At 43.0% G+C, this 14,399-nt stretch overlaps 2 protein-coding genes across 6 annotated transcripts in view; one reads left to right on the forward strand and one right to left on the reverse strand.

Annotated features, from left to right (window-relative positions):
• Window positions 1-8,239, forward strand: part of LOC101923725 (neural-cadherin-like) — a 67,144-nt gene extending 58,905 nt beyond the window's left edge. The window contains exons 32-33 of one of the 2 annotated variants that reach the window (XM_055818549.1): window positions 1,802-1,956; window positions 5,410-8,239. In XM_055818549.1, the coding sequence (XP_055674524.1) occupies window positions 1,802-1,956; window positions 5,410-5,823 (569 nt within the window). In that variant the 3' untranslated portion in view covers window positions 5,824-8,239. The remainder of the gene's footprint in view (window positions 1-1,801; window positions 1,957-5,409) is intronic. The other variant, XM_055818550.1, reaches the window with a different exon arrangement.
• A 1,995-nt stretch (window positions 8,240-10,234) lies between these two features.
• Window positions 10,235-14,399, reverse strand: part of DPY19L3 (dpy-19 like C-mannosyltransferase 3) — a 37,629-nt gene continuing 33,464 nt past the window's right edge. For all 4 annotated transcript variants that reach the window (XM_055818554.1, XM_055818553.1, XM_005229339.4 and 1 more), the window contains one exon: window positions 10,235-13,796. In XM_055818554.1, coding sequence (XP_055674529.1) covers window positions 13,635-13,796 — 162 coding nt within the window. In that variant the 3' untranslated portion in view covers window positions 10,235-13,634. The remainder of the gene's footprint in view (window positions 13,797-14,399) is intronic.

Consider the following 14,399-nt stretch of genomic DNA (forward strand, 5'->3'; position numbering starts at 1 on the left):
GTTAGCTGAGGTTGATAATAGTTCGTTATGTTACAGGAGGGTGATTTTTGCTGGGTCAGAGCAGTTTTATTGTCAGTTGACTTTGTGTTGCTGCCTGTGCTTGACTGAAAAAACAATCTTTTACCTAATAACCCTGCTAATCTTTCCGTTCTAAATTATGAGTAAGAAACAGTTGCTATTAACCAAGTGGTGTGCATTGTTGTGAAAATTTGAGTAGATGTGGTTAACAATGGTATTATCCCACAACTGTGACTTGTTAGGGGAATTTTTAATAAAATCGCTTGTTCTCAAGATTTCAGATGTCCTTTCTCATACACAGCTCCTAGAAAGTGTCAGTGCTCTGAAAAGTGATCAATTCATGCAGCTTTAATTATAGATGTGTAAGATTCCAATTGATTAGAAAAGCTGCTTTTCTGATTACATCCTTTAAATTCAAGTGTGGGACCGTTTTGCAAGTAAATCAGTACCAGGGCGGCTGGTGTCACAGGCACCTTCCCTGCTCCCTGCCAGGAGGGGACTTCAGCTCGTTTTGTTCAGTTACAGACACAGCAATACCTTGGAGCTTGCAGCTGCCCTGACGCTGACGCCACGGACCAAAGAACCAATAACCTCCACAGAATGCTTCTAATGACAGCACTGTTTAATGACAGCTCAGGATCATAAGAAAATCAGGCAGGAGCTTGCACTGTTGGTGTCTGCGTGGAAGAAATGCTGTCTTCACTGGGGGTATTCTGGTTTACACTCTTGTCACGCTCTTGGAACGTGGGCTGTATTCATTTTAAGTATTGACTTTCTACTAGCGGCCACAGTGAAAGATTAGAAGAGTTGTAGAACATCGAAAGACTTCTTGAGTATCTCAAAATCAGCTCAGCTAAAAAAATGACTGTCAAAAAGTTGCCACATGTGTGAAAATCTGTGGGACGCGTTCTGTTAATTGGGATGGGGCAGGGAGGAAGAGGTAAATACACATCTCAAATGCAGTGATTCAGCTTGAAGGGTGTAGCTACACAGCACAGTGCGGGGTGTAGACCTCCATGTAGACCAGTTTCAGTCCCAAGGTCATATCTATATGCTGCCTACAGAACTGCAGTCTGCCATGTAGATACTCTGTAAGAGATTCTGCTCTCTTTAATTCACTGCACTCTTAGTTTATGCTTGTAGCCAATGGTTTGAGGTCTTACTATAAGCTGTTGTCAATTTCTCTAGAGTTGGTAACACAGTGGTACACAAGTTGCTATTTACATAATGTTCAGTATCTGATGGTGAAGTTTTACAGTGTCAGTGTGTAAAATGTACCTAGGCATGTAAGAAAAATGTTTTAATTCATGGATGCTAAGGCAAAGTGTGCCTGCTTAGGGTTTTACTTCCTAGTAAAATGTACAAAAGTAATTTCCTCTTCAGTCTCCTGTCTTCTTGTGCTTCGTTTCTATGTCATTGCAGTACTGTCAACACGTTATTTATGTGCTGTATACACTCTCTTACAAAATTCAACTCGATACAGTGAGGTGTCTGAACACCACTTGGGTCATGCAGTTCTTGTACTTTAAAGGGTATTTTAAAATGCTCTTTAAAGGCCTTTTCTTCTGTCTTTGATGCTCACTTGTAACTACATTGAAGAGTGCAAAAATCAAACATTTGCTGAGAAACGCAGAACTACAGCCTTGCTGGCTCCGGCTGCGAGCCAGGGCTGCAGCGCTTGTGTACAACAGCTGCTGCCTAAGCCAGCCTGCAGCACTCCTGGATGTAAACGTTGTATTTTTTTCTGACCGATGTTCTGTTTTGCCCCTGTGTGTTTACACAGCTCTGTTCAGCGCTGTATTCTTGTGGGCTCGCTGGAAGACTCGCAGAGGTCTGCACGGAGGAGTTCACCACGTATCTGCGCATCATGAGGATTTGGAGGACGTCAGAGAAAATATCCTCAACTACAATGAAGAAGGAGGTGGGGAACAAGATGAAGTAAGGATTGTTGTGTTGTGTTACGCTTAAGAGGGGGCTGCTGGCTCACCGTGCTGATGAAAACGTATTTTATGCTTTTCCATTATAGCTGAGGCCCTTAGTCTTTGTTCTGCCGATTCATTACTGCAGTTGGTAGATGAATTATTTGCAAGGTTATGTACACAAGGGGGTGTGCTTCTGAAGTGGAGATAACTGCTAATCGATTTTTAATTTGTCTTAAAGCAAATGATCCTGTGTGCCTATTTTAAAGTGCTGGTAGAGTGAGTTTAGCAGTAAAGACCTAGTAGCTGATGTGTTTGGTTTCATGGCTCAGGAGATGGCGAGGTTCTCAGTGGAAATTACTGCTGTAGCACCGAGGGCTTGAAAGAACCTGCTGTGACCTGTTCTTTAGGGGCAGTCTCTTTCTGGAGACTGTTCATAACAGCAGGTATTCCGGCTCGACTTGCTAAGAAAGCAAGGCACTGTGTTCCTCTTAAGCCCCAAAGCACATGGTGGTTGTGGAATAACACTTCTGCATTGCTGTTTTGGGGAGAAATACACTGGTGAACACAAACTGTGTTCATACTTCCAGTAGACCAGATTATACTCAGAACATACAGTGTCAACATTTCTGCTAGCTGTTTTAAGGATTTCTACATGTCAGTGTAAGATGAAACTTTGAAACAAAACTGCAGATGCTCTAGAGGGGTAATTTAAATAGACTGTTTGCTGACCCACAGATGTTTGCCATGTTTAAAAAAGGTAAGGAACTGCATTGCCACCTTTGGAACTGGCCATTTCACAGATTCAGAAGGTGCTGTGACTCTGTAGAGGTAATACTAAGCAGGGCACTGCTGTGATGGGGCACAAGAAGATAGTGATCTAAAAAAAAAAAAAAGTTAAATGTGACCTGTCCCAAATATCCTCAAGAATTTTTAGTTACAGTGATTTACAAGGCCACCTGAGAAAATACTCTTTCTTGTAGAGTACCCTTAATTTCTTGATGAATTAGTGTGACCATAATAAATAGAGGGACGTTTTCCACGTGATAATGTAGACAGCTATATGCATAAATCCTGTTTTCCTTAACCAAATTAACTTCCTCTGCCATACTTGGCAATTTTACACCCAGAAATTTTATAGATTGAGGAAATCCACAGTTACTGTATGACATGTTTAATTACTTTGGGAGAGTTCTTAAAATACACTCCTTATTTTAAGCAGTGGAATCAAATTAGCAACTTCTGGTGATCTTCATCTGAGGCAATTACTCTGTCTTGAAGAAATGCTGCTTGGAGTGGAGCCTCTGTGGGTTCTGTATACTGTTCCTTAGTTATTCAAATTTTACAGTTGCTGGGATTGCAGCTAAAACTTCGCAGTATCTTTTTGAGTACCTAATTATTTGTCTAGATTAAAAAAAAATAATAAAAAAGAACAAAGTACCCAGAATTACAATACCTTCATTGTATTCTCATGTTACCTTAACAAAAGGATCATGAAGGCGCTTGGACAAGGAAGTTTTGTCTTTGTAATGTTAGCGGAGGGTATGATTATGGGTACAAGAGGCTGTCTTACTAGGGAGTTTCCGCACATGAAATAAATAAAACTGTATCCCTCAGAGAAATGAGGAACCCATAGGAATTTTAGCAGATCAGTGTGCTACTGAGTATATACTTAACGCTGCTGAACACCGAATGTTGTTAAAAGCCAGCTTTGAAGCTAGAGGCAAGGATGGACTTGGCCTTGTAGGCTGCCAGCTAAGAATGGTATAGAATCAGAAGTCGTCTGTCATTTTAAGGAACAACTAATAGCAGTAAAGGATAATTTTAACATCACCCAGTTCACTGAAGGGAGGATCATGAATCTGTATTTGGACAAACTCCTATTTAAATGTTGTACGATGAAAAGTTGCCGTGGTGTGCGGATCATGCTGGTAGCCATGCTGTTGTAAAATGCTCATAGTGGGATGGATGTACCCTGCGCTTATTTAGAATGTGCCTAAGGTAGGCAGCTGCCCTGCAGGTCTCGCATCGTTCCTCTCTAACGGTATTTCCATTCTCCCAGAGTCTGACTAAGCAGCTGCTCTGTGTTACAGTCCTGTCCCGCACTCTCGTCTTGCCACCTACGTGGCTTCCTGATTGCAGGTGGGTTTCTTTTTGAAGCAGTTTTCTGCCTCCCCATTGAAATTCAGCAACACTCACCAAGATTACTTAGGATGATCTCTCATCTCAATTGCACAGTTATGTGCAATTCAGCATGCAAGAGAATAAATGTAATCCTTCAGAAAGTGCTGACTTGGCGGCTCTGTCGTTGACGGCCGCTGTTAGAGGAATAGCCTGAGCAGTACCAGTGAGCGCTGGTTTGCTGTCGTGGGCTGTCTCGCACAGCCTCTTTGGCCTGTCAGCCAGTGCAGAGGCACAACCTTGCGATGGCAGGAAGGTGAAGGCTGCGGTGGGACACCACTTCGTTCTTTCAGCTGCCATAAAGATTCTGATCAGTTAATGCAATTAACACGTCTGCTATCGTAGCTTTAGTGACAGAAGCTGCGCTTCAGGAGCTGTGGCACAGTGATCAGACAGCATGAACTGCTGCTGCACCACGAGGGAAATTTTTTTTTTTTTTTTTTTTTGTAATAGGTAGTCACTTGGCTTTTACAGCCATGCCACTTCCATACAACAGCACTAGCTGTTATTCCACAGGCTGATAAAATTTTAACAGAATTCACAGCAGATGTTTGAACTACTAATGCAGAAAGTTCTCTTTTAACAAGCTATTTGTGAATATCCTTTCTCCCTGTTGTTGCCAGACTCGGTAGCAGTGTTTAACGATGATAAAATATTTAGATCTGAATTTCAGAACAAAAATTGGGGCATTTCTGTCATTTTTATTTAACTTCTAATACGAAATTAGACTTGATTTTGAACCTAACTGTAGTAGTGCCGGTGTTCCTCATGCATTCATGTCTACAAATACTTCCAAGGGTGAGTGCCATGAGGACGGGGCCAGGCTTCTTTCAGTGGCGCCCGGCGACAGGACAAGGCGCAATGGGCACAGACTGCAACACAAGAAGCTTCGTATGAATGCGAGGGAGAACCTCCTCACCTTGAGGGCACACAGCCCTGGCACAGGCTGCCCAGGGAGGCTGTGGGGGTCTCCTTCTCCAGAGACATTCCAAACCCGCCTGGACCCAACCCTGCACAGCCCGCTCCGGGAGAACCTGCTTTAGCGGGGGGTGGGCTAGAGGAGCTCCAGAGGTCCCTTCCCACCCCGGCCACACCGTGATTCTTAGCTGCTCAGCGGGGTTTGACTTTCTTAGGCACACTGTAGGTGGCAGAGTTGGTTGAACAAGCCAACCCGTCACGTGTTCACACCAAACGGACTGCCTCAGGATGTACCTTCTTTATTTCCACTAGAACGTGAAATTTTGGGACCTACAGGGACCATTAATTTAACGTGAATGCTTTCTCACACCAGGATGCATACAACATGGCAGAACTGCAGGTGCCTATTCAAACCAGCCCAGCCTATTCTCTCTACAAGAAGAAAAAGAAACCACCAAAATGCAGCCGTGACTTTGGTGACGCGCCCCCAGGCACGCAGGAGCAGCCCGGACCACCAGCGCCTGCAGAAGCCTCTTTTGCTAGCGCAGACTTTGGTCAGTACCTGTCAGATGTTGTCAGAGACGCCGACCGTCACCTCCAGGCCGTACCCCAGGACTCGCTGCAGGTGTTCTGCACCGAGGGCGACAGCTCGGTTGCGAGCAGCCTGAGTACCCTCAGCTCTGCTGGGCCAGACGAGGGGGTGGTGTACGATGACATCAAAGCGTGGGGACCAAAGTTCGAGAAGCTGAGTGAACTGTACTCATGTGTAGGTGCAGAAGGCCTGTAGATTACCAGGCCAGCTTCACCGTTTCAGGAGCAAGGGTGCAGGACAGGTTTTCATGCTCGTTTTTCTTTCCCCTGTTATGGCAAGGCACTCAGATTCCCACTAACAAGCCACACTTTGCATCTAATTGCGAAATCCAGTAGTAGGACCTAACCTTGCAACATTCTGGTCATTTATATTTGGGGTTATAAACTTACTGGAAACAGTAAAGGGACAACTTGGGGTACATAGTCCTTCACACACAGTGTTTAAGAAATAGATTTTTTTTTTTGTTACTAAGCTAATAAAGGACTCCCTGCGAGATCCTGTGTACCTAAGCCAAGACGGTGCTCACAGTGTGAAGGAGGCATGCTGTGGGCACGCATTTCAGTAGGAGCTGTAGCAGTTATTTGGACAAAGCACATTGTCTTTTTCTTGTGGAAATGAAGTCCATGCTGTGTCACATCCATCTTGTTGCCCTGACTGAGCCTCAGTTAAAGCACCGGCTCGCTGAACGTGGTGCAGGTAGAGCCCATGGATCCAGGTAAAGGAATGAAGCAGCACGGATGGGGGTCTTTGAACTGTAGCTATACCTTAATGATATCACTTTTTGCTGTCACATAAACACAGGAACTGAATTTAGGCACAACACATCGTCAGCTGCTTGCAACTAAATACTTACCTTAACTGAAACCCCAGGTTTTCTATGAGACTAGTCTCAAAGGTCACTAGTTAGGAATTCCAGCAGCAAACACCACAGCTCACCGTCATTTCTCATTCCTAATGGGCTACTAAATTGAGCCTAAATGAAGGACCAGCCTGAACAACATCATTTGCATCTACAACGCCGCTCCTCGTGTTTTGCTAAACCGCCTTTCTCGTGTAAGAATTGAAAGAATTAGGTTTGAGGGGCTGGAGACTGACACTTTTAACAGCAGCACTAACCAACTGCAACTGCAGCCAAGTCATGCCTTGCCAGAAGGGGCTGACTGAGGATACAGAGGGATTTTCAGTGAAGAAAAAACCCAGCATCCCTTGGATGTTGTCAAAATACCTAGTGTTTTTAGGATGTCAGAAGACTGACGGTCTTCCCTGTATCAAAGAACTTCACCCAGCACTGGGACTTCTAAAACAAAACCCTGCCAAAAATCTAATAATTCCAAGATGGTGATTTTCCAAAACTCATGATTGATAGCACGTATCACACAGGCCTCCTTCGGGCACGTTTTAGTAGAAAATCACAATCAACTGGGGACAGAGAAACCCAGGGAAAAATCTAACAGTGGTTGCAGGGGGTGGAATACTATGCTTTAAATTATCACCCCCTTTTTCAGACCGTTTAATGTCCAGCTAGTATTCTGGATTTTGTTTTAGGTTTGACTATTTGGAAAAGAGAAGGCTACAAAAAAAAATTTTTTTTGAGACCATTTGTGTATCTAAATGGAGTAAAGTACAGCAAGAACAATCAACAGGTTTGATTCACAGATGGTGCATAGTCTATGATGATTTTGGTGCTTTAGTCTATGATTTTGTAATTTTACAAATTTTGTAAATTTACAAATACCTGTGAGGAAACAGGCTAGAATATCCTGCAGTGTTCACAAAAGTCAGGTACGTCAGCTTCTGCATTTCATGATCGTAGCAGTTGCAAACAAGATATGGAAAATAAACTCAGCATATATTATGCACAAAAATCTATTCCTTCCCCAAACAGCAGTAATTTTGTCTGCATACCTCATGTTCTTTCCATAACTGTGGATATACTGTCATTTTGGCTGGTTTTGATTTAATTTAGCTTGTAAGCTCCTTGGGGCAAGGACTGTCTGTTTGCCTGTGGAGTGTCATGTGTCTCCAAGGCACCGTATAAATAATAAATAAGGCTTCTATATATGTCTCTTCTTTGTATAAATTTAAGGTTGACTAAACTTGGACTGTTGAATTAGTTCTTTCTCAGCTTTGATCAGATGCTTCCACAGCTGTGCGCCACGCGTGGTGTTCAGGCTGCCAAGCTGAGGGAAGCAGCAGTCGCCTCTCGCTGATGTGTGGGCTCAAGCTCCAGTTCCACGCTCAGAACCCCCGTTGCCGTTTCCGAGCGTGGCCCAGCGCTGAGCTGGCTGGGGCCACAGGCGGTACTTGCCTCAGCCCGGGGCTCTTTGCCAGCTCTAGGAGGAAGCAATACTTTACAGTCAACAGAATTACTCGAGTTGTGTTACCCACAGCCATAGTCCCTGTTCTGAGATTTTAGGCACTGAGAAGCTGACGCGTGGGCTGCGCACTGTGATCCATAACGTCCACTGTGTGCGACAGGACACGTGCACCAGTACGGACGGTAAGTGGTCAAAAGATCTCCAGGCTTGATGGGCGGGACAAACCACAGCTCAAAACACTCCAGTTATTTGCTGCCTTCTTCTTCCCCCGCCTGTGATCTTAGTTCATTCCCAGCTGAGGTTTGCCACACAAGGCCATCGGCAGAGGAGCCAGCGGTGCTTTGCTCTGAGTGCCCCCGTTAAGCCAGTTACTGTGCACCTGGGAAAAACATCACTCACCTTCCCCAGAATGTGACCGAACAGCCCCACTAGAGTAGTCTGTGATACGGAGGGCTCGGCCCCATTTGGTGAAGCTCCTACTCCAGCCGCCAAGTGCCTGCCTGCTCACCAGGTGAGAGTAAAAGCACAGCGGTGGTGGGTGGCGGGGCTGTGCAGGCACAGCTGCGGGGCTGCTGCGGCTCCGGGGCGCCTACTGCCCTTCCCACAACCCGAACCTGCTGCTCTACTACTGCTTTTTCCCCTACTACAGCTATGGCGTTAATCTGTAAACAAACATAAATAACAACAAGCACAACCCCAGGGCTGCTGGTGTAACTGAGGGCAGCCGTACGTTTTACAGAATGTACAGTATCAAACCAAAGGTCAGAGAAGCATTTTGGAACTGCTATAGGAACTGGTGTAGATACAGTCCCAGTAACAGGACAGACTCGTTCCCAGCTGTCACGCCCTATTAAAACCTACTTTTTCTAGGGAGTACTGATTAGTTAATTTAATTTGCATGATGCTCTTTCAATTACTGTGCAATTTCTGAAATCCTGTCTTCAGTTGTTCTGCATTTACACGTACAAATACTTCAGTACCTCGACAAAAAACCCTCACCCCAGTATAGCACTGACATCACTCAAGGACAGGAACAGCTGGCTGGACAACAGAAAGCTTTGCAATGGGTGAGGGGAGAAGAAAAAACACTGAATAATAATAAAAAAATAATCACTGGGTCCCTAGGTAGTGGGATTTTCTGTAATCTGGTACTTCTATTAATCTTCCATGTTCTTTACAGACTAAACATGTAGTAAGAACATTTTATTTAGTATAAAATATTTGTAAAGGTCTGAAATTTAAATAATCATGTGGATATTAGTATTTAATCTGTCTGCCTGTCAACTATGTTAATCTTTGTTTTTCCCCTTTTAAAATAACATTCCAAGTATATACCACGTAGCCAAGCCATAGGAAAGCCGACTGTCCTCAGGTCTGACTTACTGGCAAGGACCAGCAGCTTTAGAAGGGAACGCGTGGCTGTAAAAGGAGCAGGATTAGGTAAGCAAAAGTAAATTGAGCATTTTCTTAATTATAGAAATGCTAAAACCCATGGCCGTTTCTTGCGGATTTCAATAACTAGTTTGCACCACACGATCGGTAACTTGATGAGCAAGGTTTTGAGGAACCTGGTTCTCTGGAACCCCAAATCCCCTCTATGCAAGCATACCATGTTATGACCACATTTCATTAATTAAACTAATTTAGAATTCCTGTCTGTACCTGATTAACACTGGTGACAAAACTCCCCAAAACCTCACTTTAAGAGCAATACTACACATGCAAAGATACGATGGCACTCGGGCACCACACACGAGAAAAAGCCGTGCTGGCCAGTTGTACGCATAGCTCTGCACACCCTGCTTCTCCCTGCTGCCACGAGCGCCCAGACTTAAAAGCTTACCTCTGTCAGGGCACCCTAATTCAAATAAAGCCCGTGATACACGTGATTTTCCTCTCCCAAAGAACACGCGTTTCTTTTCATTGCGTTAAGAACACTAAAGCTTGAGCTACAATGCGGAAACAAGCAGATCCCCGTCGGTCAAAGCAAATTACGTTTACCTAAACTGAGTAACCGCCTCAGTCCACTGACCTTGCTAGAGTTACAGGTTATTGGGTGGCCGGTACACATCACGGCTGGTACGCCTTTAATGTGCAACAGAGGAGTCCAGCAGGCTGTTAAAAACAACAGGTGATTCAGAAAGTCAGTGATGCGATGCAACAAGCTCCAGAAAAGTCAAAACTTCCTGCTGAGAAATACTTTGCTTTCCTCCATATGGACCGGAGCAAAGCCGATGCCCTGACTGCACCTTGCTCAATCCACCCCAACATAACAATAATCAAAAAAATGATCTTCAAATTCCACATTTTATTTAGTATACAATAAGTCATTACATCTCTTTACAACGTCTTATAAAATAACTGTTAGATTTCACTGGCAGAACACTGAAACAAGAAATGAAAATATACTTATGGATCTCAAAGGCTTTTCTCCCCTAAAAACACTCTGGCTACTTGATAACGTTTTGTCTCCGTCATCTAAGAAACCCCAATTCATACCACAGTTCCACTAACAACGTGCAGCTCAGAAGTCCTTGCGGACAACAGGTAACGCGCACAAGAAGCCACAACGGTGCCGTTCCCATTGGCACTTGTAAGACTTCGGTACAGGCATTGCCAGGAGGGTTGTTCTGGGGGCAGGTCACAGTTAGTACAGGGCCAACGGGCCGGCGCTGCCACAGCAACCCCTTGGGAATAAGGTGCATCAGGGTGACGTAGGTCATTTCAAAAAAATTGCACATTTTAAATGCAGTGAATACAGACCACAACGAGACGTGGGAAGTTGAGAAAATGGGTATTAGGCAAGTAAACTGCCACCTACCTCTGAGAAACCTCAGGCTCTGACACCCACCTCCAGGAAGAGAACCGCAGCCCTTGCCACCACCAGCCCCACAGCCCCCTACCTCAGGCAGCACCTCCAGCTGCTCCAGCCCTCCCCAGCATCCTCGCCCCGGCGGGCAAGCCTTTAAATCAGGGACAGGGAGGCAGCTGCTCCCTCTCTCCCGGGGTTGTGTTGCCCTCCTTTGAGCTGGTAAGTGGTTTTGTTCCTTGGCGTTTTCTATTTCACTGTTTTACAGAGACTGGTCTTCTGAATGCTGCACTATGCAGTCACTGAAATACGCCCTTCGCTCAAGTATGAAACCTTTCTGATGCAGGAACTGTTGGAACGGTTTAGAAGTGCCACAAGCTACCTAGGCTTTAAAGACTGAACTGCAACAGTTAAAACCACCTCAAAACCACTCTGTATCTGATACTTGAAATTTCTGGTGTGCTACTCTGAGGGGTGTTTATGTTGGAAGGAGAAACTCTGTTACAGTGGTGGCTCTGGATCATGACCACCACTGGCTTTCACCTTCCCTAAGACCCAGGGTAGCTGGGAGTCCATTTTGTTTAAAAACAAAACAAAAAAATGTGCACTTAACAGTTTCTACAAAAAGGTTAAATTTCTCCTTGGCAATATCCATCAGAGATTGTATTTTTGAAAAAAGTCTATTTAAAAATAATTACCATTACAGTCCGGACTTCTTAAGTCTCAGCTGCTGCCACCTACAAGTAAATTCTGAAAATGCAAGGGTACCGCTGGAGCCTGGGATCTCATTTCAATCTGAGGAAAGTTACTGCACCTTTAAAGAAAGATACAACCACATCTTAAAATAAGACAATACAGCCTAGACATACTTTACCTCACGTGTGCTTGTTTTCAATTGCTGTAAGGCACTCATCGAGGAATTCACTGACCCATGCTTTCAGCAAGAACAGGCATGCATCATTACAGGCCTAATTAACGTTTTAATACTGATTAAAATGTTTTATTACTGTATTATGTTAAACTGCAGTGGTCTCCAACCTCATTAAGGGACACAGGCTAGAAATTACTCAGGAGTTTCAGCTGCTCAGTTTAACAACCTAGCTACTGTCACCGTTTGATTTAAATACACTCTGATTAAAGCACACTTTCCTTTCCTGATAGCGTGAAAGTGCAGAAAGATGTTGAACATTGTTTAATGAGTATTTACTGAATATAAAATTGTTTGAGCATGTGACATAACCATCACCATCTTTTCAGTAATTTACCTTAGTACAACTGAAAAAGAAAAACCCTTAAATCACTTGGAATTGGAACACAGCTCAGTTGTGAAAGCTAATCTCATTACACATCTTGATTAAATTAAATGTGGAGTTTGCCATCAGTAGCGCTTTAAGCTTCCCATCATTAGAAATTAATTGCAGTGGTAATTATTAGAACTGAGTTATTTGCACAGGCCACAGACACTCTTATAGGTGTTCAAATGTTAATTCAACATTGGCCTAGAGGCACTTGATTATTACAGTTCTGTTCTTCGTAAGAAATGATCCCAGTGGATGTCTAATTACAGTTGGAGAGTGCTGTTAGACTTTCAATCAGATTTAATCTCTTAATTTCAATATAAAACCAAAGCAGTGCTAAAACCCAGCAAAAGTCACGTGTCATTTACATAGCATTTAGAAAGTCAATACAATTCATGAAGTTCTAGCCGGTAAAAAGACAGAGGGTACAAACAAATCACAAAATTCTCAGGGTTGAGACCCGTCTTCGCTTGAACTTCCAAGCCAACTTAAAACAACTGTAGTCTTTTTTTTTTTTTTTTTTTTTTTAGGATAAAGAACAAGGACACAATGATTTTGTGCTAAAATATATAGCTTAGTGTCTAAACTAATGTAAAGCAAAGCTCTAATACCTGAATGCATTTTAAATACCTAAGTTTCCTGCCGAATTTAGAGATTAATTTTTCTGTTGTAAGGGTTGGCAGTGTTCAATTTTGGTATCCTACTGGAATTCACACGGGGAGAAAAAGGGTCCCCTGCAGGTGTAGAAAGCAAATACAGAAAACAGTGTTGTCAGAATCCAAGCTGAGAAAATTGTTTTTTTGTTTGTTCTGAGCACTTTATGAGGCTACAAACATGCAACATGTATCAAGCATGCTCCAACTTTTATTCTCATTAGAAATACATAACACTCCATCATTAAATGCTTAATGTTATAAAAAGTACGTTTCTGCATCACTAAAAGTGCTGGACAATGATTAAAGTTTCACTCTTTAAACGCGTTTCCTGATTCTGCACTCACTGATTCTGCACTCACACTCACGAGCTTGGAAACTCATATCCACATACGTTCCCAAAGAATTCAAAAAGGAGGCACTGAAAGAGCACAAGGATCTGTCTGAGAGGATCAGGCTGTAAGACAAAACAATTTTTGTGACTCTTTTCAGGATTCACAGAGATAATGCATACTCAGTATAGGAGCAGCATGGCCTGCTTCCATTGAATTTGTATCATTTTATAGTAAAAACCCAAACTGCTGAGCAGAACTTTATAGGCTAGCTCTTCTGCAGTGGTTGTGCAGGCTGCTCATTTTGTGTGTCTTCCCATCAGTTAATACTCAGGATATAATTGTTTTCCTGTTTTCAGAAGGTCAGACTTTATTATCAAAATGGTCCCTGCTAGCATTTATTTATGAATCTATGAAAATTTTGGCAACATCAAGAACGTTATCAAAACTAAACTGTCTAAAAAAAAATCACAGTAATTAAACAAGAAACCATCAATGCAAAATGTCTTACAAATGTAACATGTTTGTAAACTTCTGCATTTTCTAATGTGGGTCCTAGCATTAAAATAGTGAACTTGAAGCCACGGTTGGCAATGTTATTTATGCTTAGCAAGTTTGTAAACGTGGAATGTTTTGTTTTGAAACACTCTAGTGAAGTGTATGGTATAAGAAGGCAGGTTTTTTTTAATTTCCTCACAGAAGCGAGGATACAACGAAGGTTTCAAATCGGGTTCGTTCTCTCCCAAACCATCCATGATCTGCAATGAAATGGAACAGATTTGTGAAGTATCTTTAGCCAGTTCACAGTTACAGGCAATAACAAGAAGCTAAAAACAACCTCAGGAATACATTCAGAGGGTCAGGTGGGCCAGATTTGTTAAAAGCGACTGTATGAAACAAGTGGGAGGCAGAAAATAACATTAAACCAGTAAGATTTATAGTATTGTCTCTATTATGGATAAAACCAATTTGGCAGTGGTACGTATGGGCTTTGGGTTATGCGGTCTGCTGCGGTTCCACGTTAGCCCCAGAAATGCTTGAAAACTCCTGGCACAATGGAGTGATACAACTGTCTGCTGAAGCTATGAAGTGATTCACACTCTCGAAGAAGACACCATCTGTGTGTTGCTAACCTGAAGCTCATCATGAAGTGATACTTATTTTGCCCAGGCTGAATCCCTCCTTTTTTATTAACAATTACCCTTAAAAGCAAGCAGTGTTCACTGTGGTGATTTTGAGAATGTCTAAAGGCTCCATTAGATTTTACTTCCCACACTCATGATGAGTGGAAATAACCCAAGCTACTTCATCTCATAGTTTTACTTCAAAGAGAAGTTAAGCAAAATGTGTTTTCTTTATAA

The sequence above is a fragment of the Falco peregrinus genome, chromosome 14, assembly GCF_023634155.1.
Source record: "Falco peregrinus isolate bFalPer1 chromosome 14, bFalPer1.pri, whole genome shotgun sequence".
NCBI lineage: Eukaryota > Metazoa > Chordata > Aves > Falconiformes > Falconidae > Falco > Falco peregrinus.